This window comes from Gymnoscopelus microlampas, assembly GCF_963454915.1.
Source record: "Gymnoscopelus microlampas genome assembly, chromosome: 15".
NCBI classification, from domain to species: Eukaryota; Metazoa; Chordata; class Actinopteri; order Myctophiformes; family Myctophidae; genus Gymnoscopelus; species Gymnoscopelus microlampas.
In genome coordinates this window covers 17,144,061-17,159,724 of record NC_139952.1, presented here as the reverse complement: position 1 = coordinate 17,159,724, position 15,664 = coordinate 17,144,061, and the positions used below count along the sequence as shown (strand labels likewise).

The 15,664-nt window shown below is 40.8% G+C and overlaps 1 protein-coding gene across 2 annotated transcripts in view; it reads right to left on the bottom strand.

Moving 5' to 3' along the window:
* LOC311062317 (double-strand-break repair protein rad21 homolog A-like) overlaps positions 1 to 15,664 on the bottom strand; it is a 37,554-nt gene that overhangs the window by 2,310 nt on the left and 19,580 nt on the right. For both annotated transcript variants that reach the window (XM_084081249.1, XM_084081248.1), the window contains exons 4-13: positions 13,563 to 13,662; positions 12,665 to 12,771; positions 10,734 to 10,943; positions 9,895 to 10,017; positions 8,722 to 8,850; positions 7,255 to 7,478; positions 5,713 to 5,869; positions 4,279 to 4,421; positions 3,193 to 3,378; positions 2,101 to 2,184 (exon numbers count right to left, since the gene is read on the bottom strand). In XM_084081249.1, coding sequence (XP_083937375.1) covers positions 2,101 to 2,184; positions 3,193 to 3,378; positions 4,279 to 4,421; positions 5,713 to 5,869; positions 7,255 to 7,478; positions 8,722 to 8,850; positions 9,895 to 10,017; positions 10,734 to 10,943; positions 12,665 to 12,771; positions 13,563 to 13,662 — 1,463 coding nt within the window. The remainder of the gene's footprint in view (positions 1 to 2,100; positions 2,185 to 3,192; positions 3,379 to 4,278; positions 4,422 to 5,712; positions 5,870 to 7,254; positions 7,479 to 8,721; positions 8,851 to 9,894; positions 10,018 to 10,733; positions 10,944 to 12,664; positions 12,772 to 13,562; positions 13,663 to 15,664) is intronic.

Sequence of the window (15,664 nt, the reverse complement as noted above, 5' to 3'; positions counted from 1 at the left end):
TCTTTTTCATGTCAAGTACCCCCAAAATGTTATGTATTTGGCCGCCGACCCCCATCAAAATATTTTGTTCCAGGGACCCCCAGAAGCAAAGATTTGAGTTAAAAATTTTCGCTTTAAAAAAATATATATATTGAAAGATTTGCACACATTTTCATGATTTTTCAAAAATAGCAGATCTACAAGCTCGTAGCGCGGCACTCGGTGCCGCGCTATGAGCTTGTATATCTGCTATTTTTGAATAGCCCAAAGTGTAAAATAATGCTTTTTAGCTCAAATCAAAAAATTACACAGTTCCAGGTCTTGGAACTTGTTGGGATTAGGGCTGTTCCGACTCGTAGTCGGACTGTAATTGGTTGAAACACACAAATAGAAATGAAATTTGTATTTCAGTGCTGATTTAGACCACATTATAGTCATTGTGCAACAGAGCCATTTGAAAATGTTTATCATTTTAAATAAATCCGACATGACAACGACATAAGACGGCGGATGTTTTATTTTGAATTGATGACAAAGCAGCAGACTGCAGATTGTGTGTAGTACAGTTATTTATCACAATGCTACTGTAGCCAGCATGAGATAAAACGACTCACCTACTGCTACGGAGCTCGAAATAGAACGCACTTCCTAAGTGTGTACGCTGTGTAGGGCACAAGAGCATGGTTTTCTTTTCATATCGTAGCCCATGCAAACATTTTGCTAAAATCTTGCTTTTAATCCATATCTGTTGTTTTGTTTACTTCCGACCAGCATCAAGATGGCTTCAATAGAAAGCAATAGAAATAGAAAAAAGGATTTCCTCTAAAATGGGCAGATTTCATAATAAGAGCCACTTTTACTAAAACTATTGGAAACTAATATGATGGGTCAACATAGGTTTTATTGAGTACTAGTACCAAAGCAGGTGAAACTAACACGATGGAAGAAATCAACCGGAAAAAAAACAAACAAACCGACTGCTCGAATCAAATAACCGAAGGGTCTCCGAGTGACTACTCAAATTGTTGCTTTTCAGGGGGCAGCCGTAGTTGGCATGCAGTTTTGCTTTGAGCTGAGCTTGCGGTAGACACGATAATATGTATAAAATGATCATTTCAGGAGCGCCTACCATGTCTGCAAAAACGAAATGCTAGACAAATAATGGTTAAAAAGTGCCCTCAGTAAGAGGAATGTTTCACATTAGTCCAGGGGCCAACACTGATATTTTCACAAATTGGTACCACCTGAGGTGGCCGTAAAGTTTTTGTATTTTTGTATTCCTACATGTCTCTAGTTTATATTTTGGTACAGTATGATACATCTTCCAATTCAGTAGCTTAATGGCAGTTATCACTACCTACCGGCTAATGTATCCGGTAGGAGACACAAAGTAGAATCTTTGTGTCTCCTACCGGAAATACACCAGGGCATCAAATTATTGCGACAAAAAAACAAAATATATCCATGTATTCAAGGCTTCATGGGGTGTGCAAATTGATAACTTCTCAGATTTTTAGTGTTTGCAAAAAGACTGCTTTCCATAAGCTTGTAAAAGTTGACCCTCCTTCGGTCTAGTGTGGTCATAGCTGAATGGGTAGAGAGTCCCCCTGGGAAATGTAAAGGAGGAGTTCACCCAAAAAATGATTTATTTTCTATCAATTGCACACCCCATGAAGCCTTGAATACATGGATATATTTTGTTTTTTGTCGCAATAATTTGATGCCCGGGTGTATTTCCGGTAGGAGACACAAAGATTCTACTTTGTGTCTCCTACCGGATACATTAGCCGGTTTAGAGTGATTACTGTCATTAAGCTACTGAATTGGAAGATGTATCATACCAAAATATAAACTAGAGACATGTAGGAATACAAAAATACCAAAAATGTACGGCCACCTTAGGTGGTACCAAAATCTGGCTTGGCCCCGGGACTAATGGGGAGAAAGCACTAATCTGGCTACCAACCAGACCAGCGTTGCACGTTTGACAACAGGTGTAAATGTAAATGAGAAATCCCACCTGGGTTAGAACCTGTATACAAGCTACTGCACATAGAATGATCAGGTGTAAATGGGGCATGTCTAACCCAAGCTTGCATGTGACATACAGTACGGACGTACCTGAAGGCCATGGAGCATCTGCTGGGTCCTCTTGTTCCACCTCCTCTCCTCCTGGTCCTGGTCTCCTGCCTGTACCCCCTCTTCCTGAGAGAGACAAACCACAGCCTTAACCCCTTTAATCCGGGAATGCATCTGTGTCATTTTAGATGTCTTTGACTAAAAATGGCAAGATATACAAGCTCATAGCGCGGCACCGAATGCCACGCTATGAGCTTGTAGATCTGCTATTTTTGAAACATCGTGAACATTTGTGCAAATCTTTGAATATATATATTATTTTTTTAAAGCAAACATTTGCAACTCAAATCTTTGGTCTGGGGATTCTACAAATGTCTTCTAAATCCTAACAGTTTTCTGAAAAAAATGATGTTGCTACAATCAGTGGTGCTTAAAGGAGGAGTTCACCCAAAAAATGACTTATTTTCTATCAATAACACACCCCATGAAGCCTTGATTTCATGGATTTATTTTTGTTTTTGTGGCATTCCTAAGACACTAATTTGATGACCGTGTGTATTTCCGGTTGGAGACACAAATAATCTACTTTGTGTCTCCTACCGGATACACTAGCCGGTAGGAGACGGGAATCAAATGATTAGCTTAGGAATGCGACAAAAACAAAAAATAATCCATGGATTCAAGGCTTCATAGGAAGTGCAATTGATAGAAAATAAGTCATTTTTTGGGTGAACTCCTCCTTTAAAACCTTTTTCATGTCAAGGACCCCCAAAATGATATGTATTTGGCCACATTTGACCCCCATCTCAATTTATTTAGTTCCAGGGACCCCCATGAAGCAAAGATTTGAGTAAAAAAAGTTCCTTTTAAAAATTATAAATACTCAAAATGTTTTTTTCCAAAAATAGCAGATCTACAAGCTCATAGTGCAGCACTCGGTGCAGCTTGTATATCTGCTATTTTTGAATAGCCAAAGTATAAAATATGGATAAAGTGGTTACACGGATGCGTTCCCGGTCTTAATGGGTTAAACATCTAATGAAGGGTCAAACTTGCAATAGAGAAAGACCGAATGTAAAAACATCAAAGCGAATATACATGAAACTACGTATGACACATCTCCCCGTCCCTAACCTCGTCGTCTGAATCGTCCTCAGCCTTCTTCTCCTTGTCCTTGTCGAGCAGCTCCATCTCAAACATCTGGCTGGTGCTGGTCTCCTCTGGAGGCAGATCCACCACGCCAGACGTCTCCAGCTGCTCGGGCACCGCAGAAGAACTGGCTTCCAGCTGCTGTGGCTGAGACTGGTCCAGAGTACCCATCTAGACAGGAGAGCAGTGGTGGAAAGTAACTAAGTAGATTTACTTAAGTACTGTACTTAAGTACAATTTTGAGGTATTTGTACTTTACTTGAGTATTTCCAATTTCCAATACTTTTACTTCTACTCCACTACATCTCAGAGCCTTAATAGTGTACTTTTACTCCACTACATTTATTTGAAAACTTTAGTTACTAGTTACTTTGAAGTTATAAATTATTACATTATAGAACATACATTAACCACTTTAGCCCTATTTTATACATACGCTATTTGAAAATAGCAGATCTACAAGCTCACAACGCGTCGCGACGTGTTGGCAACAAGGTAGGGAATTGAGGAAAGGGAGAGAGAGGGGCCGGGGAGAAAAGATTGTGAAGAGCACAGATAGGGGAGGGAGAGGGATGGGAGAAAAGAAGTGAAGGACAGAGAAGTAAGTAAGGAACAGTGGTGGAAAAAGTACTCAAATGTTTTACTCAAGTAAATGTATCAATACTGCTATGTAGAAGTACTCTGTTACAAGTAAAAGTCCGGAATTCAAAATGTACTTGAGTAAGAAAAAGTACTAAAAAGTTTGAAAATAGCCTAGGTATAAAATAGGGCTAAAGTGGTTAATGTATGTTTTATAATGTAATAATTTATATCTGCAAAGTAACTAGTAACTGAAGTTTTCAAATAATTGTAGTGGAGTAAAAGTACAATATTTGCCTCTGAGAAGTAGTGGAGTAGAAGTAAAAGTATAGACAATTGGAAATACTCCAGTAAAGTAAAAGTACCTCAAAATTGTACTCAAGTACAGTACTTGTGTGAATGTACTTAGTTACTTCCCACCACTGAATAGTGCGCTGTGAGAAAGCCATAAAATAACGACACGAGGGGGGTGAGAATAACGACTCTACTTACAGGCAGGGCGGGCTCTGCCTCCTGGGCCTTGCGCTTGAGACCACGCGTGGCTGGAGGGGGCATGGCTGACTCGTCCAGAGTGGTCCTGCTTCCCTCCATCGCTGAAGCCTGCAGGACACTGGGTTCCTCCATGATGGTCTGGTCTGAAGGTGGGCGTATTGGTTAACCACTTAAAGTACAACTATTTCACTTTTCGTGTGTGAATAAAAATGTTATTTCGACCAATATGAATTGTAGAGTATATGCTGTGTAACTAACACAACTGCAGTGGTTGTATTTGGTCTTTCTGCTCTTCTATTGAGAAATGTGGACCCTATGGTAGAGTAGGACCCCTGCTGGTTGACAGGTGGTATTGCCTGAAGGTCAAAATTCTATTTGTCACTGAGAAAGTAGGTGTTTATATGTATACAAATTTAAAATGTGAACATTTTAGACATTTTTATTTTATTTCTTTGAACATTTTTGCCATAGATGATGACATGCCAGGTTGAAAGTGGTTATTGCAAGAAGCAGTGTGATGATATAGTTTGAAAAGGGATATCAAGTATGCATCTATCTAATCTCATTCTTAACCCGTTAAATCCGGGGTAGCGTCTGTGTCATTATAACATTTCTTTGGCTGTTCAAAAATGGCAGATATACAAGCTCATAGGGCGGCACCGAGTGCCGCGTTATGTAAATCTGCTATTTTTGAAAAATCTTGAAAATGTGTGCAAATCTTTGAATGTATATATTTTGAATGCAAACATTTGTAACTCAAATCTTTGCTTCTGGGGGGGTCGCTGGAACACAATTTTACACATGTTCGCTTTAAAATATATATATATTTGCACACATTTTCACGATTTTTCAAAAAATAGCCAAAGAAATTTAAAATGACACAGATGCGTTCCCGGTCTTAATGGGTTAAAATATTAACACATCCACTGCCAGGCCCGTAGTCCTACGGGCCGTTAAATCCAACCGTTAACTGCCGTTCCCGTAGTCCCACGGGGCGGGTGTTTTCCCATGTTAAATCGTGCAGGTGCAGATTCCGGATTTTTTTTGCACTTCCGGTTTCGAAGGGGGCGGACCGGAAACGAAATAATACTGTTTCCGGTTTTTCTCCCTGTCTAGCGATCAACTTTGGACGCCATTATCTCTGGCTTGTTGTTTTTCTCACCGCATCCACCATTTTAGCGTTTTCCTCTCGTTCTCCAGAATGCAGTGTCGGATCGCGGCACGGTTTTCAGCGTTTTGTTCGGTCGGGTCCCGTGTTTGTGTCGAACCAAATGAACGCGGATTTTAAACGGATTTAGCGGGGCCTATGACGGAATCAAAAAAACAAAAAAGGTAAGAAATAGCTTGGCACTACGATGGACGTTCTGAGATTAGCCGATGGCAGTCAATGTGTTAAGAAGGTCAACACACACACACACACTTCTCTCATCTTACCAATGATGTCTCGCTGCTGCTGGCTCACGCTGTCCTCTCGGGGTACATCAGGGTTCTCCAGGTCCTTGAGGAACTCGTCCAGGCTGTCGGCTTCACCGCCTTTCCTCCTCTTCCTCAGCTCGTCTGGGACCAGTGGCGTCAGGCATCGCGTGAACATCTGGGGAGGGACAGAAAGAGTTAAATCAATGCATGAAAACAATCACATTGCCAACACACAGAGTTCCCGCTCCCAAATGCAAGGTGAAATTCCCTGACTTTTACCAGCAATTATTACATTCTTAGCCAGTGACTACTTACACAATCAATACCATGAGAACCATGACGGTGGGATCAGCTCTTAGTCTTTCCAACATTGTGAGTGAAATATGCCTTAACCAGACATAACAAATAAAACTTCTTTTTTCAAAGATATTCCATGACCAATAATAATGAATGAATCTATTTTCCCATAGTTTCTATTTCTATTTTTCTATTTTCCCATAGTTTCGTCTGATTGGCTTCTAGATTGGCTTCTAGTGGACTAAATATCATAAGATTTTAGTCGACTAAATCTACAGTTGATTTAGTCGATTTTGGCGGGCCGTGATGGCATCAAAATGAAGGCTCTGTTCCATTTAGTGTGGCACAGTTGTTCTCAAACCTTTTAATTTCAAGGACTCCTATAACTCTGAGAGTGTACAAATGGAACCAAATGGGCCCGTCATTTGTACACTCTCAGAGTTACACACTTGGAACCCCCTCAAGGAACCATGAGGGTCCCTGGACCACACTTTGAGACCCACTGGTGTAGCAGAGTGTTTCCAGTGAGCCAACATGCACAATATCAGCGCCCTGACTCTGTTTGACCAGAACGGAACAGAGCCTTCATTAGTACCATTGGTAACACCTGTGAAGGAAGTCAGAAGAGACCCAATTTCTTTCCAATATGTCTGCTGTGCACAGAGCCTATTGTGAGTATATTTATTCATAGTTTTAGTCGTCATAGCTTAGTTTTTATTTTGTTTTCCTAAGTGAAAAAATTTAGTCAACAGACATTTCTCGTCATAGTTTTAGTCGACGAAATCAACACTGGTTGGAACCCCGCTTCCGTCCATTATATTATGAAACATACATTAACCACTTTAGCCCTATTTTATACCTAGGCTATTTGAAAATAGCAGATCTACAAGGTCACAACGCGTCGCGCTGCGACGCGTTGTGAGCTTGTAGATCGGCTATTTTCAAACATTTTAGTACTTTTACTTTTGGTACATTTTGATGCCAATACTTTTGTACTTTTGCTCAAGTAAATTTTGAATTCCCTACTTTCACTTGTAACGGAGTACTCCTACATTGCACTATCGATACTTTTACTTAAGTAAAACATTCGAGTACTTTTACCACCACTGCTGGGGGCTTGCTTGCTGTAAACCTGGGGACGACAGTTATGCACAGAGCCCGACTGATTAAAAAAAAAAAACCTTCCCAGAAATCCCTTGAACCTGTTGGAACCCCCGCTTTTTCCCCATCAGTTTTTAACATGTAAAAGTGTGTTTGCGTTGCCTTGAGCAGCCTGGCGTTCCAAAGCGGCTGTGCGGGGAGAGAGAAGAGCTTCTCCACTCCTCCCGTCTCCTTCCACATCATCAGCTTCTTGGTGGGCGGGGCCAGGTCCAGGGTGGTGACGATGTCCGAGTAGTCGGACAGCTGGGCTCGGATGGTCTTGCTGTCCAGCTCCTTCACGCTGTCCACGATCAGCTTCCTCTTGCGCTTCGCCTTCGTCTCCTTCACTGTGTGTGGGGGACAAAGCGGAGACGAAGATGATGAACTGGACAGCAGTGGTGGAAAAAGTACTACTTAACCCATTAAGACCTGGAACTGTGTCATTTTTAGATTTGAGCTAAAAAAACATTATTTTACACTTTGGGCTATTCAAAAATAGCAGATCTACAAGCTCATAGCGCGGCACAGAGTGCCGCGCTACGAGCTTGTAGATCTGCTATTTTTGAAAAATCGTGAAAATGTGCGCAAATCTTTGAATATATATATTTTTAAAGCGAACATTTTTAACTCAAATCTTTGCTTCTGGGGGGTCCCTGGAACAAAATATTTTGATGGGGGTCCGCGGCCAAATACATATAATTTTGGGGGTCCTTGACATGAAAAAGATTGAGCACCACTGATATAGAAACATACGTTTTTCAGAAAACTGTTGGGATTTAGGAGACACGTAGAATCGGCTTCAGGTCTCAATGGGTTAAGTAAAAGTATCAATAGAAATACTCTGTTACAAGTAAAAGTCTGGAATTTACTTGAGTGAAAGTACAAAAGTATTGGTATCAAAATATACTTAAAGTACAGAAAGTAGAAAGTACTCATTATGCAGAAAGTCCCATTTCACAAGTTTACAAATTGTATAAAATGTATTAAAATCTTTCGAAAATAGCAGATCTACAAGCTCACAGCTCACAATTGTGAGCGCTTGTTGATCGGCTTTTTTTTTCAAATGGCCGAAATGTATATAGGCCTGAAGTGGTTAGTGCATGTTTTGTAATAATAATTAAAATCTACAAAGTAACTAGTAACTAAAGTGTTCAAATAAATGTAGTGGAGTAAAAGTACAATATTTGGATCCGAGATGTAGTGGAGTAGAAGTAAAAGTATTGGAAATTGGAAATACTCAAGTAAAGTAAAAAATACCTCAACATTGTACTTAAGTACAGTACTTAAAGTAAATGTACCTCGTTACTTTCCACCACTGCTGGTCTGGGCAGTGTGACAAGTTAAAAGCAACTGTCAGACATGGAAAGACATAATTTTGCCTTAATAGATCGTGTGTCTTTTCAAATATTTTGATTTTGTTGAGGAGCTTTGTAAAATTCTCTACTAAAAAAAATCAATCAAACAAATAAACAGAAAAAAGTCCATCACTAATCTATCACTGTGACCACATTCACGGTGCAACCAGATATTCAAGCCAAATGAAAAGCTTCTGCATTGCTGCGCTACGTTTGAACTGACTGACTGACAGACCTGTGATGTCGATGGGCTCCAGTGCAAAAGCCTCCTCTTCGTTGGGAACCAGTGTGGTCTGTTCCGTCTGGTCAGCCGTTGCTGGTGGGGGCTCTGTTGGGCCAGAGTCTGGACTGTCTGGAGCTCCCGCTAAAACACAAGCACACGCGCGCGCACGCACACACACACACACACACACACACACACACACACACACACACACACACACACACACACACACACACACACACACACACACACACACACACACACACACACACACACACACACACACACACACACACACACACTTGACATGAAAAAGATTGAGCACCACTGATATAGAAACATACGTTTTTCAGAAAACTGTTGGGATTTAGGAGACACGTAGAATCGGCTTCAGGTCTCAATGGGTTAAGTAAAAGTATCAATACTGCAATGTAGAAATACTCTGTTACAAGTAAAAGTCTGGAATTTACTTGAGTGAAAGTACAAAAGTATTGGTATCAAAATATACTTAAAGTACAGAAAGTAGAAAGTAGTAAAACACAAGCACACGCGCGCGCACGCACACACACACGCGCGCGCACACACACACACACACACACACACACACACACACACACACACACACACACACACACACACACACACACACACACACACACACACACACACACACACACACACACACACACACACAGGTTTTCAAAGTGGGGTCTTTAAGCAGGTTCCAGGGGGTCTCCATCAAAATGTGTTAACCCATTAAGACCTGAGGCAATTAAAAAAAAAATATTTTTCAGAAATAGCAGATCTACATGCTCATAGCGCGGCACTCGGTGCCGCGCTATGAGCTTGTAGATCTGCTATTTCTGAATAGCCAAATAAAATCTAAAGTGACACAGATGCGTTCCAGATCTTAATGGGTTAATATACCATCGCAATCAGTTTAGATCTACTGTACAGGCTATACAACAGATCAACACGTCCCCGATAAATTACACACACTTTCTCTTTACGGGGGCTTGACATTAAAACCTAACCCTTGTACGTTCCAGATAAGACACACACACACACACACACACACACACCTACATCAACACATACACTGCAACACAGCAGGGTCATGCCGTTACACAAACAATTGTTTTCTTTTGCAGACTTGGACCGACAAGGCAAACTGCGCAGCGTTACCTGACAGGGCGTCGAAATCGTCCTCGTCGTCCCCGTGATCCTGTGGCATCAGCACGCTCTCTGTGATGGCAGGAGGGTCGTCGAAGATGCCACCTCCGTCCTCGTTGCTCAGCAGCTTGTCCACTGTGCGGAGACGGCAAATACAACGCAATTGTGAGTACACCTGCTATACGTATCAAAACGGCTTCCCCGTCACGGTTCGTTCGCATCCTCGCTGCTAGTTTGTTAGATGACGCGATAACGTTGCGGTTATGACAACTTCCATATCGCCGCTGTCGGGCAGAAACCTTAGTGTGTCCAAAAATGTTACTTTTCAGGAAATGTAAAATAGAACCTGCGTTCCAATGGATCCAATGCAGTTACTATTTAGTCACAGGCGTGTGACTAAACCCTAACCCTAACCCTTGTTAACTCATCCACTGCCACTGACGTAATAAACGTAATTATTCCCGTTTACCAACCCTGCCACAGACGTAAAAAACGTAATTATTAATTTTTCAAAAAAAAAAAAAAAAAATCTTTTTTTTTTTTGACCCAAAGACCAAGGAGATATGATTTTTCGAAGGAAAAGACTCCCATCCACTTCCTTGTTAACTTAAAGCTTAAAAATTCTGTATCTCAGCTCCTGAGTACTTTTTTTTTTCAATGAAAAATCTCTGGCAGTGGGCAAACGCGGCCAGCAATAAGTCTGGCAGTGGATGAGTTAAGGCAGTCTTAACCACTTTAAACATTCAATTTGAAAAGTTTTCAAAATAGCGACAGCAGCCGATCTAGTGTAGATCGGTTTGTATGTTTGGCTGCTTTCGTGCTGCTACGCTCTTGTACCCCTCAGTAATTACCCAGCATGCCTCCCTCGGTGCTCTCCATGGGGTTGTCTCCAAAGTCATCCTTGTACTGGTCGTCATACTCCAGGTGGTTGGACTTGTCGGTCAACTGGTTGGCTCCGCCCTCCGCCTCCAGCAACAGGTTGGAGGCCGACGCCCCCATGATGTCCACCTCAAACGCACTCTCCTCCCTCATCATCTCTCGGTCGTCCATCCCAAAGTCAGCTGCAGGGACAGCGGACACGTCTCATTCACCGTTTACAATACACGTTTCACATTCTGTTTGTGATATCGACCACGCGAACCCTAGCGTTCCTTTTCTGGGGCTATAGAATAGACCAGTGGTTTTCAACCAGTGGTCCGGGGACCACCAGTGGTCCTTGAGGGAGTACCAGGGGGTCCCCAGCAAAATTTGTTAATAGCGTCACTATCATGTTTAACCACTTAGCGTTGGCTATTCAAAAATAGCAGATATACAAGCTCATAGCGCGGCACCGAGTGCCGCGCTATGAGCTTGTAGATCTGCTATTTTTGAAAAATCTTGAAAAAGTGTGCATATCTTTGAATATTTATATTTTTTTAAGCGAAAATGAACTGGTATCTTTGCTGTTGGGGGTCCCTGTCACAAAACAATTTCAGGTGGGGGTCCGCGGCCAAATGTATATCAATTTAGGGGTCCCTGGCATGAAAAAGGTTGAAAACCACTGGAATAGACGATAAAATAGACGATCTATGCGTCACGCGTTGTGAGCTTGTGGATCGGCTATTTTTGGCAAAGAGATTTGGCGTAGAGGGAGAAACGGAGCGGACCAAGTATAGAGCCCTGGGGGACCCCGGTCAGGGCATAAGTTGTTAAACTGTGGTACCAATACCGATATTATAGTTGTAGAGGCTATAATAAAACAGTGAGACTCTCTGAGTCTCTGAGAGTATACAAATGGAATCAAACAGAGTACAGAAGTCCTGACGTCACTCGTCCATCCCCTGGTTCGTAAGGTCATTTCTCTATGGAGAATAACATTGGGTCATCATAGAATCGTCTCATATAAGAATTGTGGTCCAAAAATAAACAAACTGTCCCGGCGATATTGTCAGGGAGGAGGCTCTGTATCGTTTATGATAGTCAGTCACTTATATTTGATACAGTCTGTTTCTGGCGAAAATGGAACTAATTCGGCGGAAGTAACTTTATCGTTTTCTCACCGTCAGTTGATGCTTCATATCCATATGAGTGAAACCGCCGGGGTCATTTGTTTATTTTTGGAACACAGTTCTTATTTGACACGATATTCAAGACGTCGATGGGAATTCAGAATGGGGGTGGAAAACCGCGAACCAGGTAGGATGCGTAAATTACGTAAGACTTCGGTGCTCTATAGGAACTTACAGGTTAATTTGGTCCCATTTAAAAGTACTCCATTTGGAGCAGTATTTCAGCGAATTACCACAGGCACTGCTGGTGTGAATTCAGCATGAGGGTAGTAGTAGTAGACGATGACGCCATTTATTTTTTTTGTGAACTGTCCCTTTAACCCATTAAGACCTTGAACTGTGTCATTTTTTTATTCGAGTGCCGCGCTACGAGCTTGTAGATCTGCTATTTTTGAAAAATCGTGAAAATGTGTGCAAATCTTTGAATATATATATATTTTTAAAGCGAACATTTTTAACTCAAATCTTTGCTTCTGGGGGGTCCCTGGAACAAAATATTTTGTTGGGGGTCCACGGCCAAATACATTTAATTTTGGGGGTCCTTGACATGAAAAAGATTGAGCACCAGTGATATAGAAACATACGTTTTTCAGAATACTGTTGAGATTTAGGAGACATGTAGGATCGGCTTCAGGTCTCAATGGGTTAAAAAAGGATACAGAATTGGAATATTGAAACAACAATAAGGTTGGCGGTGGATGAGACGACAGGAGACAGGAGGAGACGCTGCTTACCAAAGTCGGTGTCTTGCAGCAGACTGATGTTTCCCACCTCCTCCCTCATGGTGATCTCCTCCACTCGGCTCTGGTTCAGAGTGAACTGCGCGGCCACGTCAATGTCGCTGTGGTACAAAAACATATACCATTCTGCTGCGTCAACACTTGCATTAACCACATGAACCCTAGCATACATCCCAATTCTGGGCATGTCACAATAGGTAAATCTTATGTGGAAAATAGGCAAACAATCGGGGAAAATAAATAGGAAGATCTACAAGCTTTGACAAGCAACGTTCTAGTGTGAATTTGATCCATTGCTACCGGATGCGACAATAAATGCTACAACAGAACAGACATGATGAAATGGGAGTGATATTTAGCAGCGCTGATCAGTGGTGCGAAAGTAACTAAGTACATTTACTTAAGTACTGTACTTAAGTACAATTTTGAGGTATTTGTACTTTACTTGAGTATTTCCAATTTCCAATACTTTTACTTCTACTCCACTACATCTCAGAGGCAAATATTGTACTTTTACTCCACTACAATTATTTGAAAACTTTAGTTGCTAGTTACTTTTCAGATATAAATTATGATATAATGAAACACACATTAACAACTTTAACCCTATTTTATACATAGGCTATTTGAAAATAGCCGATCTACAAGCTCACAACGCGTCGCATTGCGACGCGTTGTGAGCTTGTAGATCTGCTATTTTCAAATATTTAGTACTTTTTTATTTAATACTTTTGGTACTTTAAGTACATTTTGATGCTAATACTTTTTTTGAATTCTGGACTTTTACTTCTAACAGAGTATTTCTATATTGCAGTATTGGTACTTTTACTTAAGTAGAGAATTTCAGTACTTTTTCCACCACTGGTGCTGATGCATGCAGACAGACACTCACTCTAGGTCTGGGAGTGGCTGGTCAAAGTCATGGAACTCTTCTGGTAGAGTGATGGCATTGTACGCTGCTTCTCTGTTCTCCTCTGGGAGATCAACCACACCTACAAGAATACCACACAGTGAAGATGGACCCGCTTAGTGTATATTCCACTCAGGATAAACATCATCTTCTCTATACCAGTGGCTGTCAAGCCTTTTAATTTCAAGGACCCCCCGTTTGGTATGCATTGTTTGTTTGTCATGTTTATTTCGAATATGTTAAAAAAAAACAGAATATTCTTTTTTATTTTTCTACAAATCACAACAATGAGATGAATATCAGATTAAAATATAGCAAAAAAGAAACAAAAGAAAAAAGAAGAAAATATAGAGAAACTAATCAAAACGTATACGAAAAGGAGTGAGAAGAAGTAAACAACGTATAAACTCCCACCCCTTTTATACCTTTGAGTTAAATAATTACTTATTTGAATTCTGTGCCTTACATTATACTACTTGTAAAAAAATATATATATACTCTTCAATGATATATCAAAATATATATCCTATATAAATATATATATATATAATTATATACACATATACATCCATATCCTAAATACAAAATACAAAATACTACAATACTACCCTATATTCTATGTATAATACATACTATATAATAAACATTACATACAAATACAGCAAATAACCCTGCTATCCATTCCCGTCCTCCCTGTAACTTGTGGAAACCAAACCCTTGTACATTGCTTTAAAATGATTGATGTTTGGACATTGCTTTAGTACCTCGCTCAAACTGTTCCATATGTTTACACCTGTAATTGATACGCAAAAACCTTTCATGGTGGTATGTCTGTTTGATGTTTTAAAATTGAATTCTCCCCTCAAGTTATAACCCCCCTCACGATCCTGAAACACATTTTGGATGTTCACTGGTAGATGATGGTTCCTAGCCTTGTACATTATTATTGCTGTTTGATATGATACTATGTCGGTAAATTTTAATAATTTTGACTGTAAAAATAGTGAATTGGTATGCTCCAGGTAGCCGACCTTGTGAATGGTCCTTATTGCTCTCTTTTGGAGAATGATTAGTGCAGTGGTTCTCAAACTTTTTCATGTCAAGGACCCCCAAATGGACACTTATTAGCCCGCGGACCCCCATTTGAAAAGATACATTTTAAGGACCCCCAGTTTGACATGCATTAGGGCTACGGACCCCCATTTAATGCCATTTCTATCTCTGGGACCCCAATTCATGTTGTAAAATCAATGTTAACTTAACTCTGAGAGTGTACAAATGGAACCAAATGGACCCGTGATTAAGGTCATGAACCCCCATAACTCTGAGAGTGTACAAAGCTCTCACGTGTTATGAGAGCATTCGTACACTCTCAGAGTTACAGACTTGTAAGGGTCAATTTGGTTGCAATCCTCACTAGCAATCATTTAGCTGGGGACCCCCTGGAACCCCCTCAAGGACCCCTGGGGGTCACCGGACCCCACTTTGGGAACCACTGCTGACTGCTCTAAAACCAGGAGGAGTTGAGCTGCAGCACCCTCTGTTGGACAGATTTACAGAGTTGCATTCACAGCTTCACAGTGGCTCAACGAATAATAATCTATTCTAACGTTAACTCCATATTCAACAACTAGACTTCTTTTCTGGTTTTGGTTAAATAAAAAATAAATAATAGCACAGTAGCTGGTGGTACATCCCAAAAGTCACTAACTGCTGTCAGAATTTCTCAAGACAAAATTAAATGGGACCTCCTGATGATGATCAATTACTTAATTATTTAAGAGACAAAGCCAAAATGGACCAGAAGTTGGTTGGTGTCTATTTCCCACACTGCTTCTTATAACCTTTGCATAGTCAATTTCAATAATTCCTTACAAGACAGACTACAGAGTTGTTATGTTACAAGGGGAAAGGCAGCAGTTTGATTGAGAGAACTGAATAGTTCAGACAATCAACTTTTGTCCTCTGTTGCGAAATATTTTCAGATTGGGGGTCCGCAGCCAAATACATATTCTTTTGGGGGTCCTTGCTCCTTGACATAAAAAAAAGTTTGAGAACGACTTCTCTACTGCTGTGGTTCTCAA